This window comes from Phalacrocorax carbo, chromosome 10, assembly GCF_963921805.1.
Source record: "Phalacrocorax carbo chromosome 10, bPhaCar2.1, whole genome shotgun sequence".
NCBI classification, from domain to species: Eukaryota; Metazoa; Chordata; class Aves; order Suliformes; family Phalacrocoracidae; genus Phalacrocorax; species Phalacrocorax carbo.
In genome coordinates this window covers 22561158-22579109 of record NC_087522.1, presented here as the reverse complement: position 1 = coordinate 22579109, position 17952 = coordinate 22561158, and the positions used below count along the sequence as shown (strand labels likewise).

The following is a 17952-nucleotide window of genomic DNA, read 5'->3' as shown; positions in this document are numbered from 1 at the left end:
AGTTTCTAAAAGGCCAGGTTCCTATAGAAACCCTCTGCCCCAAACAATATTAGCACTACTGTCACATTTATTATGCCTTTCAGTTAAATGGGTATCAAATATTAAAATAAAAGCATTAGGGCTCTCAAAACATATGATTCCACACTGGGGACAGTTTTCATCCATAATGGAGAGTAGCTGTATTCCTTACCAGTACTAGATCAACAAAACAAGAAAATTCAGCATAATCACATTCACATGTTTAAACTACAATATCCACACAGGTCTATTGGATTGTCCTCATAATAAGTACACTGGATACAGGCAGTTTACATGTCATGAGTACCTAAGCCTTAGGAACGTATCCCAGCTGTGTTAAAAGCAATTCTGTAACCTAAGAGGATACAGGAAAACTCACCGGTTCCGTTCCTTCCTTTGCTTGATTAGTTGAATGAGTTCTTTGTCAAAGTATTCTTCTTCTGCCTCTTCTTTCTCTTCTTCTTTTCTGTCATGGGCATCAACATTGTCTTTGTGCAGCTGGCTGGAGATGTGCTTGGCATATGCTGATAAACCCACCAGTGTCACCCTGCACACCCGGCATTCATGGTTGCTGTCCCTAGGAAGAGAGGCAGAGGGTGGACTTTCAACTCTGCCAACAGGCATGGCAGGTAGCTCTGGTCTTACTTTGTTTCCTCTGAATGTGCTTGTGTTCAAGGCAACTAGGTTTTGCTCAGTATATTTAAGTTACTTGAATTCTTTGGCTTTTTCTTTCAAGGTCTAGTTTTTGATGGTCAGTTTCTAGAAGATTTTTTTTCCAACAATCAAGAGGTAAAAGACTTGATAATAAAGCTGCATTAAGTGGGAGGAGGAATTCTTCTTGAATTGTTGTACTCAAAATCTTTTCAGAGGAAACATAGTGAGCGAGGCGGCAGAGTGGAAGGCTTACAGAGCTAGCAGGAGCTGCTCTGAAGCCTATCCATGGTGCCAGCTGCACTGGGGAAGCCTGGTGACAGCTTCTACATTTAATCCTTGCCTTGAGCCTTCCCCCAGTGAAATTTAGAAAAGGGAGGAGGCAGCACATGGATACAGCCAATCCTGATACAACATAACCTAAACTGGGACAGCTGAGACTGCTGCCTGGAATCCGAAGACTCCACAGCACTGCGAGTGATGGGAGGGTGTCTTCAGTTCACTGTACTTTATTTGGTTCAAGTGTGCATGAGGTCTGCTTTCTACTTTAGAGGACTTATCTTAAAAAATACAGAAATTATTTCAGCTGGAGGAAGTTGACAGCTGTGTCAGACAAATGGCTTTACTCATGTTTCAGTGAACACTGGATTAAGGTTACAACTTTTTTTTTTACCTTCCTTTTTTTTCTTTTTAAGAAATTGAGATTTCTAAAAATACCTTATTTGTTCTCCTGAAAATATATTGTTAATAATAAACCTAAACAAGGAAAATATGTTCACCAGTTTAAAAATGTCAGAAAAAACTTAATGAGAGCATACGGTGCTGCAAATAACTCAGTGGGACTAAGTTAGGAGTCACTGCCTGCCTCCACAATGCTTTCTTCAGTTTTGCCATTTAATTCATAAAAGCAGATCTGTCTATCCCCATGGTGCACTTGAGACCAAAGTCTTATAACACACAGTTTATGACTGGGCTCAAAAAAAATGGGATCCATAAATGAAAAAGGCAAACACGAATCCTTGGTTTCACTCAAGATATTATGCCATCATCCTTATCGGAGAGGTTAAGGGACTGTCAGCAGCTGTGTTTCATTTACCCTGGAAATCTGTGTTTTCCTACTAACATAGCTGAGAGATTTAACCAATGCAGCCATTCAGGCACAACTAGAAAAGGTTTTATTTTAAAAAGACTAATTCATGAAAATTACACTTTTAACATTTAATTATTTTGTAGGTTGCAGTCTAAGTAATTTCAGATGAAACATCTGGATAAATTTCATTTATAAACTCAGTAGCTTAACAAATTTATTCTGTATTTTCCAGAGAGTGGTGTACTTCATTTTGCACCCTTCACACTCACTAATAAATACTGAAAGCCCAGATACTATATATTGTACTTTGGGTTATCTATTTAACCCAATAAAGATAACCAAATAGAATCAGTAAATTTCATTAATGCCATCAGAAGAGTCCTCTCCACACTCATAAAAGGCACAGCTATGCATTGCTAATAAGACTTATTTTTAACCTCGGTCATCACACAAGACAAACTGCAAATAGAAAGTTGGCTTCTTGCTGAAAAAGGTGCTCTTCTTACATAACGTTCCACTTCAATCCTAAGGACATTTCAACAAGAACCATAGCTCGGTGGTACTAATTAGGTTACCGAGACCAATCCAAATCCTTCATAAGACCTGTGTTTCAATTCTTTCATAAAACTTTCATCATCCTCATTTATAAACTAAATAAATGCAAAGTTTTACTAACTTTGGCCAAAGCCAGTGAGTCAGTAGACAGCCTAAGGACAAAGAACCCGATTCTATCACTTCCTGCTTGAAAGTTACTATTGCAAAGATGTGGTTCTTGTACCAACTGACAGTCTGGAAAGAAAAGACGCAAGTGAGTAGTGACTACACTTCTCTGTCCTGCTTTTAATCTAGATGCACCTAAAGAAAAGACAATACTATTTTTTCCTATATGAAAAACTGCTTTAATTGAAAATTAGCTGGCTAGGAGTTCAAATAGTTACACTTAAGGGAATTTAGATTTCCTTCAGTTCTTTCCTTCCTCTGTCCCCATTGATACCAGCCAGAACTGGGCACACTCCACAACACACATTGATCATGTCTACGCATCTCCCTGTCATACAGGAACACCACACAATCTTAGCTGTTCAACAAGAAGGCCAAAGGCAGTTTAAAATAAACACGACAAAATTATTCTCAGTATGAAAACATCCAAGAGCTTTATTTACTGCATGTGTACTTCAGATGGCAGGCTCAATGTCCCTCATACAAGAGCATTATTTCATTGTCAATTTAAAAAAATGAACAAACAAAACAAAAACAAACAAATAATAATAAAAAAACCAACCCAAACAACAAACACTAAAGCTCTGTACTTGAGATCCAATTCTCCTTATATATCACATGGAGTAAGACTTCAGGAAGAGAAGACCCTTAAAATGCTTCAGAAAATTATTCTAGACCTTGAGATTACTAAGTTAACTTTAAAAGGAGGAAAGTGTGAACCAATGTGTGCATTTCCTAAAGGAAGCTTCCCTACAGGAAGCTTAGAAAATGACTTCTAGTTGGATGTTATGTTTGAAAGTATTAAGATGCTGACACTACACACTTTAACGGTATTATCCTCTGTTACACGATTCAACTCACAAGGCTGTTGCTTGTGCTTCACATTTTTCTACCTGGAGCACCTTTTGCCTTACAAAGCTGTCAGACTCCTGAAAGACTTCTACTAAACTTAAATGGGAGGAAGGAGGAGAGTAACGGGAAGAAAAAAAGGCTGCTGCTGCACAGTGAAAAATGAAGTTCATTATTCCTTTTGAGAACAAACATTTTCCATGTATTCTTCTGAAAGAAGTAATTGTCATGGTTTTAGCTGGGATAGAGTTAATTTTCTTCACTGCAGCTGACAGAGTGCTGTGCTTTGGACTTAGTATGAAAACAATGTTGATAACAAACAGATGTTTTGGCTGTTGCTGGGTAGTGGTTGTACTAGTCAAGGACTTTTCCAGCTTCCCATGCTCTGCTGGGTGCACAAGAAGCCAGGAGGGGAGGGGGCACAGCTAAGGGAGCAGATTCAAACTGGCCAAAGGGATATTCCATATCATGTAACGTCATGCCCAGTATGTTAACTGGGAGGAGCTGGCCAGGGGGGAGACAGCAATCACAGCTTGGGGATGGCAGCGTCAGTTGGTGGGTGATGAGCGACTGGATTGTTTCTGTTTCTGGTTTTTTCCCCTCTTACTTTTTATTATATTATCATTATTGTTATTACTATAATAATCATCATTATTATTATTATCTTATTTTAATTATTAAACTGCTCTTATCTCAACCCACAAGTTTTTTTTTTGCTTTTGCTCTTCCGATCCCCTCCTCCCTCCTCTCCCCCATCCCAGAGGGGTGGGGGGAGTGAGCAAGCGGCTGCATGGTGTTTCGTTGCTGAGGCTGAACCACAACAGTCCTTTCTGGCGCCCAAAGTGGGGCACGAAAGGTTTGAGATAAGAACTGTTGCTGGGCACAGCATTGATTCATCTGTTCTCTGTATTAGTTTGTCCAGTCTATACCATGCTGATTGTAAAGTACACACTAAAAATTGCTGTTAGTTTTTGTAGTTTGCTGTGCTCTGCAGTGATTAGAGATGTTTTGCCTAGGAGATCCGTTATTAAAAACTGGCCTTGAGCGTTATCGGTTATTTGGGTCTTGAATGGAAGCCGTTACTGTGCTTCAGCTACCACCTCATGGAGACAATAACCAATTATACCTCCTCCTCTGAGAGGTTTTTTATGGAGGAAATACAGAATGGCACCTTAGCTACCATCTTATTGAATGCCTCCTCCTTCATTACAACAACTTTTCAGTGTCTTGAACATCCTTGGGTAGTTAAGATATATCTGCTGGTATTGCTTTGGTAGTCGGTTTCAGTTCTGTCTAAGGTTAATAAGCAATTTGTCATCCAGAGATCTGCCCCAAGGCTCGATAGCTATACGTGGCAGGGTATGTGGGATAGTATGGGTAAATGCCTAAGATGGTGGGTACCCCCAGTGTTGTGGGACTTCACCCTTGAACAAGTGCAGAATCCTGAAAAATTAGTAGAATATTTGGAGGAAGTATGTTGTCACCCAGGCAATTCCAGAGAGATACAAATCCATGCAATGTGCTGGGGCCTGGCCCATGCCCATCAAGCCCTTTTTAACACTATTCAGTACCCCCAAAGGGAAGGGAAGGTCTTTGGATCTAAAAAGACAAAGACAAGGAAACTGACAAGCACAGTGGCCACTCAAACCCCCAGGACAGACTCTGTGGCTACTCCAACCCCAGTGACAAGAACTGCAGCCATTCCAACCCGTGCCAGTATCAGTCGCCCCTATACACAAGAGGAAATCTTGAAAGTCAAATCCTTTAGAAAGAGAAGATGAAGAAGCAGGGCCATCACAAGGAGAGGAGGAGGAAGAACTCGTACAAGAAATGGAAACTACCCAATCTCTGTCCTTGAGTGAGTTGTGGGATACGTGAAAAGATTTTGGCCATCATTCAGGTGAGCACATTATCACCTGGCTGCTCCGATGCTGGGATAACAGCGCCAGTAGCCTGGAATTAGAGGGAAAAGAAGCCAAACAACTGGGATCCCTTTTCTGGGGAAGGGGGTGTTGACAAAGCAATTGCAAAAGAAAAACAAGCCCTCAGCCTCTGGAGGTGACTCCTGTCAGGTGTGAGAGAAAGGTACCCCTTCAAGGAAGATATTGTATTTCACCTAAGGAAATGGATGACCATGGAGAAAAGTATCCAGTATCTGAGGGAACTAGCTGTGCTTGAGGTGATTTATGGTGACCTGGACGATCAACAGTCATCCAAAGATCCAGATGAAGCCGAGTGCACACAACCCATGTGGCAGAAGTTTGTACGGAGAGCACCATCAACGCATGAGAACTCATCAGCAGTAATGTCCTGGAGAGGGGATGAGGCACCAACGGTGGCAGAGTTGATTGATAGACTCTTCCTCGCTCGTCTCTGCTGTTGAGAAACTGTCCCAGGAGTTCCAACAATTCAAAGAAGATATGTCCTACTCCCCACCAGTATGGACCAGTATCTCAGCCATTAGGATTAAGCATCCCTTTGCTCAAGAGAAATGATACACATGACAGGGCACCCTATGGTTTTACCTGCGTGACCACGGAGAGGACATGAAGAAGTGGGATGGAAAACCCACCTTGATCCTAGAGGCATGGGTATGTGAGCTACACAGAAAAAACAATTACTAGGGGGGTTCTTCCAGGAAAGATGCTGCCCCAGTTTCCAGTGAGCAGGTCCCCAGACAGAGGAGTAGAAGTGCTGATTTTATTTCTGAGCTTAATAGAGAGACTCGTGATTCACGTTTACAGGAAGTGAGTTGTGACTGCCATGATCAGGACTAGAGGGGCCCTGCCTCCAGCCAGGTGGAGGAAAGGGATAACCGGTCTTACTGGACTGTGTGGATCCGATGGCCTGGCACATCCAACCCACAGGAGTATAAAGCTTTAGTGGACACTGGTGCACAGTGCACCTTAATGCCATCAAGCTGCATAGGGGCAGAACCCATCAGCATTGCTGGAGTGACAGGGGGATCCCAAGAGCTAACTGTATTGGAGGCCGAAGTGAGCCTAACTGGGAATGAGTGGCAGAAGCACCCCATTGTGACTGGCCCAGAGGCTCCGTGCATCCTTGGCATAGACTATCTCAGGAGAGGGCATTTCAAGGACCCAAAAGGTTACAAGTGGGCTTTTGGTGTAGCTGCCTTGGAGACAGAGGAAATTAAACAGCTGTCTACCTTGCCCAGTCTCTTGAAGGACCCTTCTGTTGTGGGGTTGCTGAGGGTCAAAGAACAACAGGTGCCAATCGCCACCACAACAGCGCACCGGCGGCAATATCACACTAACAGAGACTCTCTGATCCCCATCCATGAGCTCATTCACTGACTGGAGAGCCAAGGAGTCACCAGTAAGACCCACTCACCCTTTAACAGTCCCATAGGGCCAGTGCAGAAGTCTAACGGAGAGTGGAGGCTAACAGTAGACTATCGTGGCTGAACGAAGTCACACCACCATTGAGTGCTGCTGTGCCAGCCATGCTAGAACTTCAATACGAACTGGAGTCCAAGGCAGCCAAGTGGTATGCCACAACTGATATCACTAATGCATTCTTCTCAATCCCTCTGGCAGCAGAGTGCAGGCCACAGTTTGCTTTTACTTGGAGGGGCATCCAGTACACCTGGAATCAACTGCCCCAGGGGTGGAAACACAGCCCTACCATTTGCCATGGGCTGATCCATAATGCTTTGGAACAAGGTGGAGCTCCCGAACACCTACAATACATTGATGACATCATTGAATGGGGCAACATAGCAGAAGGAGTTTTTGAGAAAGGGAAGAAAATAGTTCAAATCCTTCTGAAGGCTGGTTTTGCCATAAAACAAAGTAAAGTTAAGGGAACTGCAGAAGAGATCCGGTTCTTAGGAATAAAATGGCAAGATGGCCGTCGTCTGATTCCAATGGATGTGATACACCATGACAGTAATGAAGGCATTTACCTTAATTATTAAGAAAGTGTAATGCTGATGAAACAAATGTGGTTTAGTTTCATTCTTATGGAAATGGAAAACCAAGAATTGTCAGGTCACTTGCAAGCCACCGTGGACACAATATATAACTTCTAGAAATTACTGTTACCTTCAAGAGTCATTAAACTAAAAAATAATTAACTTAGAAGGCCAGAAATAGATGCCAAAATGTGTCAAATTTTAAGCTGTAAAATCCTCACCTCTTTCTGTGGTGAGGATCTAGTGGTGAGGATCTCAGAATCATTGTCAGAAGAGGAAAGTCCAGAACAGAAATGCTCTACAAGTCAGCTGACCAGAAGCCCTAAATCAGCACATAGTGCTCGGGATGTTCTGGTTTCTGAGCAACCCGTTCACAGCTGTTCAGTAACAGAACAAATCTTTTTCATGCCCAACAGGACAGATATTGCATAGCATAATGCACTTGATTCCAGGCACATTTTCAGAATATTCCCAGCTCTCAAGACCCAGTTGTGTGGGGCACTGCAGAGAAGAAAACAAAATGATTTGGGTTTTTTTGGTTTTGCTTTGCTCTCTTTTCTTTTTAAGGAAGTAGCTGAACTCAGAACAAAACACAACCCCCAAGAAAGGTAGGGCTGAGCAAGGGATGGCAATGGCAGGACCAAAAAAAGGAGGGTGGGGAACATGAGGCATTTATCATTTTATGCCCTCCATTTTTAATACAAAGCCATTTTTATTTGAAAAAATGAAATAGCTTCCAACAAGCTGCTTTTGTACATTTTCTCTCTGTGACACAATAACAACTTTGTTAATCTGGACAAGGTGAAGATTTTCTGAGTCTCACGAAAACAAATTTAATTTCAAGAGGGGAAGATTATTTAATTTTCTTTCCAATATATTTGAACGCTTTGATAGTCCACATAGGCCCTGCCTAAAGACAGACTGGTGACACATTCTGAAGACTGAAGTAGCTTTCCCAGTTTACTAACCTGTTGTGAAGCCTCAGACAAGTTAATCGAATAGTAAATGGAAGTAGAAATCAGACAGAGGTTATTTACTGATAGTAAATATACACTTCAAGGTAAGCAGCATCTTTCTACTTATTGTCCTGCGATAAGGATCATTTTCTACTTTAGAGATACAATTTGAAACGCTAGCAGATATAAGTGGGCATACACATATGCTACAGATTTTCTGGAAGTCTTAACCTAAAAACGTATTAGGTTGCAGATTCACATGAACTACAGCAATACTTAGCAATTATACATAAGAGTAGTATAAAATACTATACAGCTGGCTCAAACAAATATCTTCAGCTGTGGCATATATGTAACACAATCTTGTACTCCAAACATGGACACTCTTCTGCAGCTCTGTGTAAGCTTTGCATATAAAAAGTTACTGAAGATAAGTAAATTGCAAACTTCCTCTAAGTTTGAAACATTATAGAACAAAACCATTCAAGAGTTTTACTAGAATTCAGCCTGGCACAACTTAACTACATTGGCATCAGTATCTATCATATTATAGATCAGATTCTTAATTTCACTCAGCCTTTCTTGAATAGTTAACTCTTGAAAAAAAAGGGGCCTGGAGCCCTAACAGCTGCTCTCACCTTACACAAAACAACAGAATAAAAGCTAAATGGATGAAAAACTAGTATGTGAACAAAAGCAGCCTACAATTTTTTTTTCCTGGATATAAGATAGATGTTCTGACAAAACAGATCTCCCACACCTCTAAGAGTTGAAAGATGATCACTTTTTAGTCCTTTAAAAAGTGTTTAAAAGAGATTTGCCATTTCCATATAAAGTTTGTGCTGCAAGATAATTAAAAATTAGTCTGTAGGTCAAATACTGAAGTGCAGGCTGCCTGATCTCTCTGGCTACCTCAAAACCCATACACCTGAAAGCACTTTTAAGTGTACTCTGGTACACTCTGATACCACACTATCAGGATGATATTTGAACACCGCTTAACTCCCTCCTCCTGCTTTCCAAAGGTTGCAAATAAAACCAAGGAAACAAGAGGGAAAATGCCATCCTCTGTGGTTAGGTCCCTTAATCGAACAACTGAATGAGGGTGGCAGGGGACAAGGCAGTCATTCAAACAGATGCAGACTTTACATCTAAGCTGTCAGTCTTCTCATAATGGTTTAAAAGATCAATTGCTTCTACATCACTGAAAACTTCTAAAAAACACTTTAAATAGGAAAACACTAGTGTTCGTAATTCTGCCAAAGGCAGGATTCTAGTGCTTCCAAAAAACCAACCATGAAACTGTCAAGACCTAAAAACCATGTTTTTAAATTTTATTTCACTGCAGTCCAAGAAATACAGCAGAGCTTTCTTCCACATCACTGTTTGCCTCCCGAGTTTGACATTAAGAGAACATGCTTGTTGCCAGCTTTATCACAAGGCACGCAACTAAGTGATGCATAAAAATAAATTGTGCAATTCAGCTTGTATGAGAAATAGGACGTGAGTTCTTCCAGAGAGTGACATACAAACTGCACAGACAGGAAGGATGCAAGATTGTTCTCATACCTTCCCTTCAGGTTTTCAAGTTCTCTGTGGTGAAGCATGCTTCTCATGTGTTCGTCCATCTCCTTCAACATGGGGAAAAAAGTAAAATTCGTCAAAAACAAAACAAAATTATGTATCATATTTGAAAAGCTCTCTGCTGAGAGCTCTCCTGCCTTGTAGGAAGGTGTACTCTACTCCTGTAGGGCTGTAGCAGTTGCCATTCCTGTTTCTATGACCATGAAAGAACAAGTAGCCACAGTCTCACGAAGCTGTATAATGTTACCTTTCCTGAGGAAGGACATACAGGAGTCATTACAATTCAACATAAGGGGAGCAGAATTCCAGGAGAAAGACGAACAGGAGCACACGTAGCAAACCTATTTTTGACAAGTTACTGTTGATCATCATTTTAATTAAAAGTCTCATTGATACCACTCTCCAGAATCACAGTACTTAACACACAGTTTTCCTGTGCAGTCTGAACAGTCTCTCTGTATTTGTATTATGACACAGCTGTAATTTCATTATCACATACTATTTTACCCTACTAGATGCACTTCAGAAACTGAGATGTATGTAACATGTCAGTTCCTTGTTTATAGCAACCTTGAATCATAAACTGCAGTGGTAGTAAAATTAATTGCTATTGAAAGTGAGCTGCTAGAAAAGAAAGAATGTTCATAATTCACCAAAAGGAAGCAGTTCAGAAGATTTAACTCTGAACTTGGTGTCTGAGCTGAAGTGTTTAGAAATCTTCAACGAACAGATACTAATCACTATCCTCTTTAGTCCTTGAAATCCCATCTGCAAAAGGAAAGCAACATCTTCAACCTTGAAGAGTTATATAAATTAACACATTGGCATTTGCAAGATATCCATATGCCATGTGGTTAAGAAATATATGAAGGTCCATTAAGAAACACTCAGTTTCAGTGGAAGCTTTGCATGACATGCAGTACACAGCAGATACACACCAAACTGAATCATTAATAAACACACATGCTGTGCTGTGTAATTCCACATTCTCCTTCCATACAGAAGCACAGACCTTCCAAAAGGAATTTAAAAATTATGTATTACAGTATTCTTAACATAGCACAATTTATAGCCAAACGAGTGAGTGCTTTTCACTTTACTATCTTTATACAACCATATAAAAAACTCAAATACCTCAATATTTTTAACAATCAGAATCAAGCACACTGCACAGCTCATTTCAAGAAAGATACTCTAAAGCACATGCAAATATATTATTTGATCTGTGATAGACCTAGACTAATAATATTCCTGATAAAAGGAAAACCCCTCATACTTCACACATTTTTAAAATGGAAGCATTTCTCAGACACATTTCATATTAGTATCTACTGATAGATGTAAAGCATTAATTATTTACCTTTTTTGAGTTGTATACAATGTGACATAATATGCATTTTCGTTCTCGAACCATGCTTATTACTCTGGAAAGATCTTATCCCATACCTGCAAATAAAAATAATTTTAAAAGAACCAACATTCAGGATCACTTTTTTTTTTTTTCATTAATGTGTTTCAGTAAGGAAAGTAAAAATAAGTTACTATTCATGAAAACACTTGTGCTGAGTTTCTTTAAGAGAATACATACCTCTTGTGCAGGGTAAATAGTCTTCAAAAAAATATAAGATAGTTTTGAATAGTCATCTAAACCAGCTGTAATAAAAAATAGCTTTCCTTTTCTTTCTTTTCACTTTGTTCCTTGTCCTCCAAAACACGGCATTCATTCTACAAGCAAACAAAGATCTATAGGAATCCTCTTGGCTACTCAAACCAGATTAAGACAACATTTTTCAACTGGGAGGATGAGAGGGAGATGAGGAATTGAGGAAAGCAAGTAGGGCAAACTCCGATCTTTATTTTTGTATACAGGGCAGATCAACTATGGTGTTTAAGGCTAAGGCCCTAGGAAGATGAAACAAAGGCCATTCACAACAACAATGATGGTCAGTCTTCAAGGTTTATCAGTTCATTTATTCACGGTAAAACCTAAACTGATTTAAATTCAGTGTTTTTCTCATTAACCTCCATAAGAACTACACATACACATGTACAGAAATACATTCTCAATTTAGACAACATTTTAAGACACATGCTGTATCATGCTCTACATGGGCACCTTATGTATTTGAATCATTAAGAAAAGCTACTGATTTTCATTAATTATTCCCAATGGTACAAGATTATTCAAAACTTTGTACCAGAATATGGAACATTTTAACACTGATCTACTTCAGACTTGCATGTATGCAAATGAAAGCAGCAGCAGGTCAAGTTAAATGCCATATGCATTTTCTCATAATGTCTAATTCATACGGAGAACAATTAAATTAGAGAGATATATAACAGTCTATGTTATAATACAAAGATGGACATGTGTGCCCAAGTTTCTCTTAAAAGACACTAAAATGCAGAATGATCAAGCACTACAGTAATTTTTATTGACTTGGCAGAGGCAGTTCCTCAGCCTAAAGTGGAAAGAAATGTATCTTTTTTACTGCTAGGCATTTTTATATCTCCACACAAAAAGACAAACCCTTCCAAGCTTTGCCATCTTACATGAGTCATCTTCAGAGCTAACTTAGCTAAAACCATCAAACACAACCTACAAGAGCCTTCTTCAACAGCTCTTCTCCACAGCTTACTCTACAAATTCTATTCTAATTATTTACCATCAACATTCTGTATCAGCAGCACCAAACCCTCCGAATCTGATACTGACTAGAAGCTGCAAGCAAAGGCAAGAACCAGATTTTTACCAAATCCACATTACCTAGAGTTAAAGCAGCTCTGACATTCAGTGGTACTGTCCAACTGTAAACAAAAATAAGCAAGTAAACTCACACCCAATCTAATTCCAAAACGTGGTCTTTGACAAATAAAACTTGTCCTCCAGGTTTGCATGTCCATTCACAGTTAACAGATGCACCAGCATCCATCCGGCTTAAAGGGGAAGAACCTGAGAGTTGCAATAGCTCTTTCACCTTCAGAGAAAGCAGTTTCATCCCTAAAAAAAATCCATATCGTCATACCAAAACAAACCCAATTAAAACACAACAGGAGATTTAATCATCTTATGTTCCCTATCCAGCATTCCTAGGGTGCCACTCTTGATCTCATTGAAATACCTGGTAGTGTTTAAATATGCATTCTCTAGCTTTATCACATGGGCACCTAATGTACTCAAATTGTTCATAACAGCTATTTATTTTGACAAATCACCCCCAACAAAGGTAAAAAAATCATTCAGAGCTTTGCACCAGCCTAGGTCACCTAGAGCGTATAAATTCATAAGATATCACGGATACGCATGCAAAAGCACCTGCCTTCATGGAAAGTCAGAAGACAGAAGTTTTGGAACAAAGTATTTTGCAGTTATTTGAAACCATATATAAAGAGTATAATTTGTTTTTAATCAAATTTAAACTGCAACAGCAGCTAAGGAAAATTTAAGCCAATGTGAGCAGAGATAGAAAATGAGGTATCCCAGCCTCATAGTTTTCCAGTAGGCTATTAGGTAAGTATAGGAGCACATCATCAACATATTTATACACAGACCTGTACAGCTGCAACACAACAGATGTGAGAGAATTATTTACGATTATACACAAGTGACAAGCATTTGGATGCCTCCCCAATATAGGAGAGCTGTTTTAATGTGATTAATACGAAGTTACTCCTGAAGAGCAAGGGTGCTAAACCTTGCACCAGTTTCAGCTACTTCCTTTTGCATTAAAATATTCTCTACTCCTGCAACATTCTTCACTAGCACTACTTTGTAGTTTAACAGAATAATTCCCCACATGTGTTCAGGATCTTGTTCAAGATTACTCAAGTATTTACAGAATTCATTCTGCACAAGAGTGAAGCAGCAGCATGGGACTTAAATGAGGAAATGCAGGCTAGTAAAGTATGGTGACTTGCTCATACCAGTTAGCATGTAACATTGAAGAGCTTTCACAAGTAAAGCTAACATTACACCTGTTTTGGCTAATTAAAACCTATAGTAACTATACACGATTACAGGAAGAGTTTTAGGCTAACTGCCCAATCAGCTGGGCATTGCTTATGACAGAGTACTAAAAATACTAATGGAATTCAAATGCTATTGGATGTCACTATGAAAAGTGAAACTCTCACCTCCACAGAGAGAAGCTCTGAAAGGCAAGGACTCAGAGTACAGAGATTTAGTAGATGCTACAGGGACTGGGAGAAGACAGACCAACATTCTATTTCCAGATCACCTCTTGACTTACTGTCTACACAGAGATAAATCACTTCCCTTCATCCTTAGCTGTCTCCCAAATCCTGCTACGAAGCCCAAGGCTCACTTTAATGAAGTACTTCAATTTCACTATCAAATAGCTTTCATTAAGTACTTTGAAAAACATTATAAATTCAAGGTATTCCCTCATTCACTATGCAACAGTGACAAGAACAAGGCAGCTTTTGAGCCATGTAGTCAGTGATGGCATTTCATCACATCATACACTGGGGTCTGTTCAATTATCAAAGTTTCATACAGAAAAACTTCAGAAACAGCTTTCTCTACATAAATGCAGGCATATTTATGCAGGAATTCTTAACAAAAAAATTTCCATACTTCAAACACTGAACAACCTTCAAGCTTTTATCAGATTTAACCATTTGCGCTTTTAAAATCACTGACTTGATGCATAGCATAGGGAATTACCTCTCATGGGACATCAATGCGAAAATGAACTACTAAAAAATAAGCAAACTGCAAGCAAAGACAAGGTTTTGTCAAAAAGACCCTACCACCACATAAAAGAGAAACATATGTCAACAGCAAAATTTAAAGCCTTCAAAGCAAATAAAATGTTACAACGTTCTATTTTGGGAGACTAACTCTCCAGGGGGTGATTTTTTTGTTTGTTTTAAAGAGAAGAGATGCATTTTATAACTATGTGATGGAAGCGCAACTTGCCCATAGCCTGCTCCTGCCTGGAGCTCAGAAACACCACACAGTTTTAATTAACTTAAGCAAGTCTGCTACAGAGATTTTGGAGAACGCTTCTCACAAGTAAAAATAGTCTACAAAGAGTATAAGGCATTAGAGTACTTCCTGCTACAACATCCATTTGTCCACAGTAATTCAACCTTACCGGATACCATACATTAAAAATGTACATCAAGGTTAAACCTGCTACAGATTAGTGGCTGAACACTCTGACTATATAAAGCCACAAGTGCCATGGAGTGGGGTGGGCAGCCCAGCATTCCAGCTGCCTTGAAATCCTCAGGAGGCCTCAAAGAGATCAGTAGCACTGGCCTGCCTAAAGGCCTGCCTAAACGCTGCATGTCCCTACAGATAGCAGTGGAAACTCTACACTTGACAAGAATGGGAATCTATAAGTTCACCATGGGAGAACCCTCTGCAGCAACACGCTCCTCAGGTGCTCACAGGGATGTTGTTCCTTCACTGCAGTGAAGGATTGTACATGTCCTAGTTGAGCTGTGGAACAGTAATACAGCTGCCACAGACACTGGAAGGGAAAGGAGAGCAGAGGGGAAGAAGCAACTCACCACAAAGTGCACTCATGAAATCTTTAGTTAGTTCATGGGATGAAGTGGTGGACACAAGGTCATTTCGACTTGGAGAGAAGCCTCTTGCTCAGAAGAATTAGGAATGGAACTGTACTCAGGCCCTGGAAACCACTTACACAACCACTGCTAGGCTACGCCATATGTAGTTTGATTATCAGCACAACTAACTTTGCTAATCTGCCCAGAAGCCTAGTCATTTCACAGGAAAACCCGAAGAATACCACATACGCCTTTGAAAGCTGTATCCAAACACTTATTGTGATAAGCAAATGCTACAAAGCAATAATGATTGCTAACCTAACTAAATAATGATTCATTTGAGTCTAGTAAGAGAGATATTTTCTTAAGGAAAAATTTTATGACTATAAAACCATTTCCCTGTACTACACGCCGCTCCAAACATCAAAGCCCAGTACCGCTGTGAGAATGCCATACAAAACTAAGTAATTCATTATAACAAGAAGGAAGCCTATGCTCAAATTTCATCACCTTGAGCAGAATTTATGTGGAATAAAGCACCAACATTCTAAGACTGTCTTTCCCAGATTCATTCCCCTTGAGGTATCCGAATTCACTACATGTCCCCTTGCTATGCCATAACTTTTACTGATTACCATAACGTTACTTTTGGGCATACGTGGGAGGCACTTTAACCTTCTGAGATTATGAACTGTGCAACCTAGCCTGATCACAGCCAGAAACCTAAGGACTTACTGAATTCATGACTAACAGCATTACTCTCCCCTAGCACACTATCAAACACACGTACGCACGTATCATGTGCTGACTACCTTACAGTCACAGGGTTGGGCTTTTTTTAACGTGGCAAAGGAGTTAATACAGATCAGTAGTTAACATTCTTGTACTGGAAGGAAGACTTAAGGTAAATTCCTTCCTGCTTTCCAAGATTTAACTTCATTGTCATGCCAGACTGAGGCTACTCCAGACCCCTCAGACATGAAGCAGTACCACTGCACAGCAAATGTTATAACTGGGCAGCCGAGTGCTCAACTGTTTTGACTTCGAGTCAGAAGGAGAGAACAGTTATTTCACAGATCAAAGTTCTTGAAGTTCCTGTTAAAAGCAATAAAGTTGACTCCACTAACTAGCCTAGAAGACGTCTAGCACAAACCATTTGCATGCTATCCTGTGAGTACAGCTGGCTTTTTACAATACACAGGGAAAGTATACTGGAGATAGGAGACTGTAGAGAAATGCCTTAAACAGACCAGCACAGGCTCACAGCACGAACACAGAGTTTTCACTGATGTCTATTTTTATTTCAAGTAAATCTAAGAATGGGCTACAGGCCAGAAGAATATATACACCTGAAGTCACAATCAGCTGCATCTTTCTAATTCCCTACATATGAGCAATGCTAGTAATTTACTAATATCCAAATGAAGTTGTCTTCACTGTAAACTGAGATAACACCTCCCTAGTGAAAGTAAATGCCTTATTGCTATCTTAACTTATGATAGCTTTTCATACACCAGAAGATTGAGGGATATGCACTGTCCTAATTGGAATGGAGAGCTGTTCAGCATCATTCCTGTATACTGTCATTTAGGACACCTAAAATGCACACACCTGGAGAGCTTCTGTTTTCCCTTATACTCCCAGTTTGTTTTTAGACATTCACAAACTCTTCAGATGTTTTCCTCAAACAACACACTTCAAGCCTATTAAAACCTGCCATTCCTCTTTCCAAGTTGCCCACAACACTCTAAACACCCAAAACTGGACAGAGTACTCCAACTAAGACCCCTATTAACACCCTTTGGAGAGGGGAATTGCGCCTTCGTACCCCTACTACCATTACAGCCTCAAACACAGTTGATAATGATTGAGACAAAGCCTTATTAAGAAGCACCATAGCAATCCACAACATGTAGGACAAATAACCTAACTGATTTAGATATTTCTGTGACTTACAAAAGAATTCACCTCAGCTTATTCTGATAAACTTGTGCCACTTTATAGAAGTCTTCAGAAAACAGACCCTTATAAGAATCACAGAAATACCTGCCACTTAATTTTATGCTTATTTCTGTAACATTCAGCTGTATCTTTTTTTTTTCCTTCCTAGGGTATTTAAGCTCTCAATACCCTTCACAGGTATGCATACTGTGTCTCTTTCACCAATTAGAAGTCAAGAACAGAAGCTGAACCAAAACAGACTAGTCTATACATCCCATCTATTGCAGTACCACAGAAGCAGGTACCTGGCCTTGGCAAAATGACTACTCCCTAAGAAAGATCTACATAGACACAAGAGGGCATATAAGAAAGCATCCAGTCAGTCATTGGGCTTTTTCTATTTATACAGTCGCTACAGAGTATGAAGAACCACTAGAGAGTGATTTGAGGCACTCAGACCAAGGTAGTCAGGTCACCCTTCAGTATATGGAGCTTTGGTGCCAAGTAAATTCAAGTTAAGGATCCCAAACGTTAAGACAGTGGTTATTAATGAGCAGGCAATAGAAATACAGGGGCGTGAGTTCTTACATCTCTGTAATGCAGTTTGTCCCAGGGCTGCACATTAGAAGCTCCGTCAACTTGGGAATCAAAATGTAAAATAG

The 17952-nt window shown here is 39.9% G+C and overlaps 1 protein-coding gene across 7 annotated transcripts in view; it reads right to left on the bottom strand.

Moving 5' to 3' along the window:
- Positions 1–17952, bottom strand: part of ZNF106 (zinc finger protein 106) — a 47481-nt gene that overhangs the window by 27495 nt on the left and 2034 nt on the right. For 6 of the 7 annotated variants that reach the window (XR_010374713.1, XM_064462441.1, XM_064462442.1 and 3 more), the window contains 3 exons: positions 11166–11251; positions 9791–9852; positions 398–595 (listed from right to left, as the gene is read on the bottom strand). Coding sequence is in view for 6 of the 7 variants with exons in the window: in XM_064462441.1 (XP_064318511.1) it covers positions 398–595; positions 9791–9852; positions 11166–11219 (314 nt within the window). In the remaining variant the exon portion in view is untranslated. Of the gene's footprint in view, positions 1–397; positions 596–9790; positions 9853–11165; positions 11252–11393; positions 11531–17952 lie in introns of all 7 variants that reach the window. The other variant, XM_064462440.1, reaches the window with a different exon arrangement.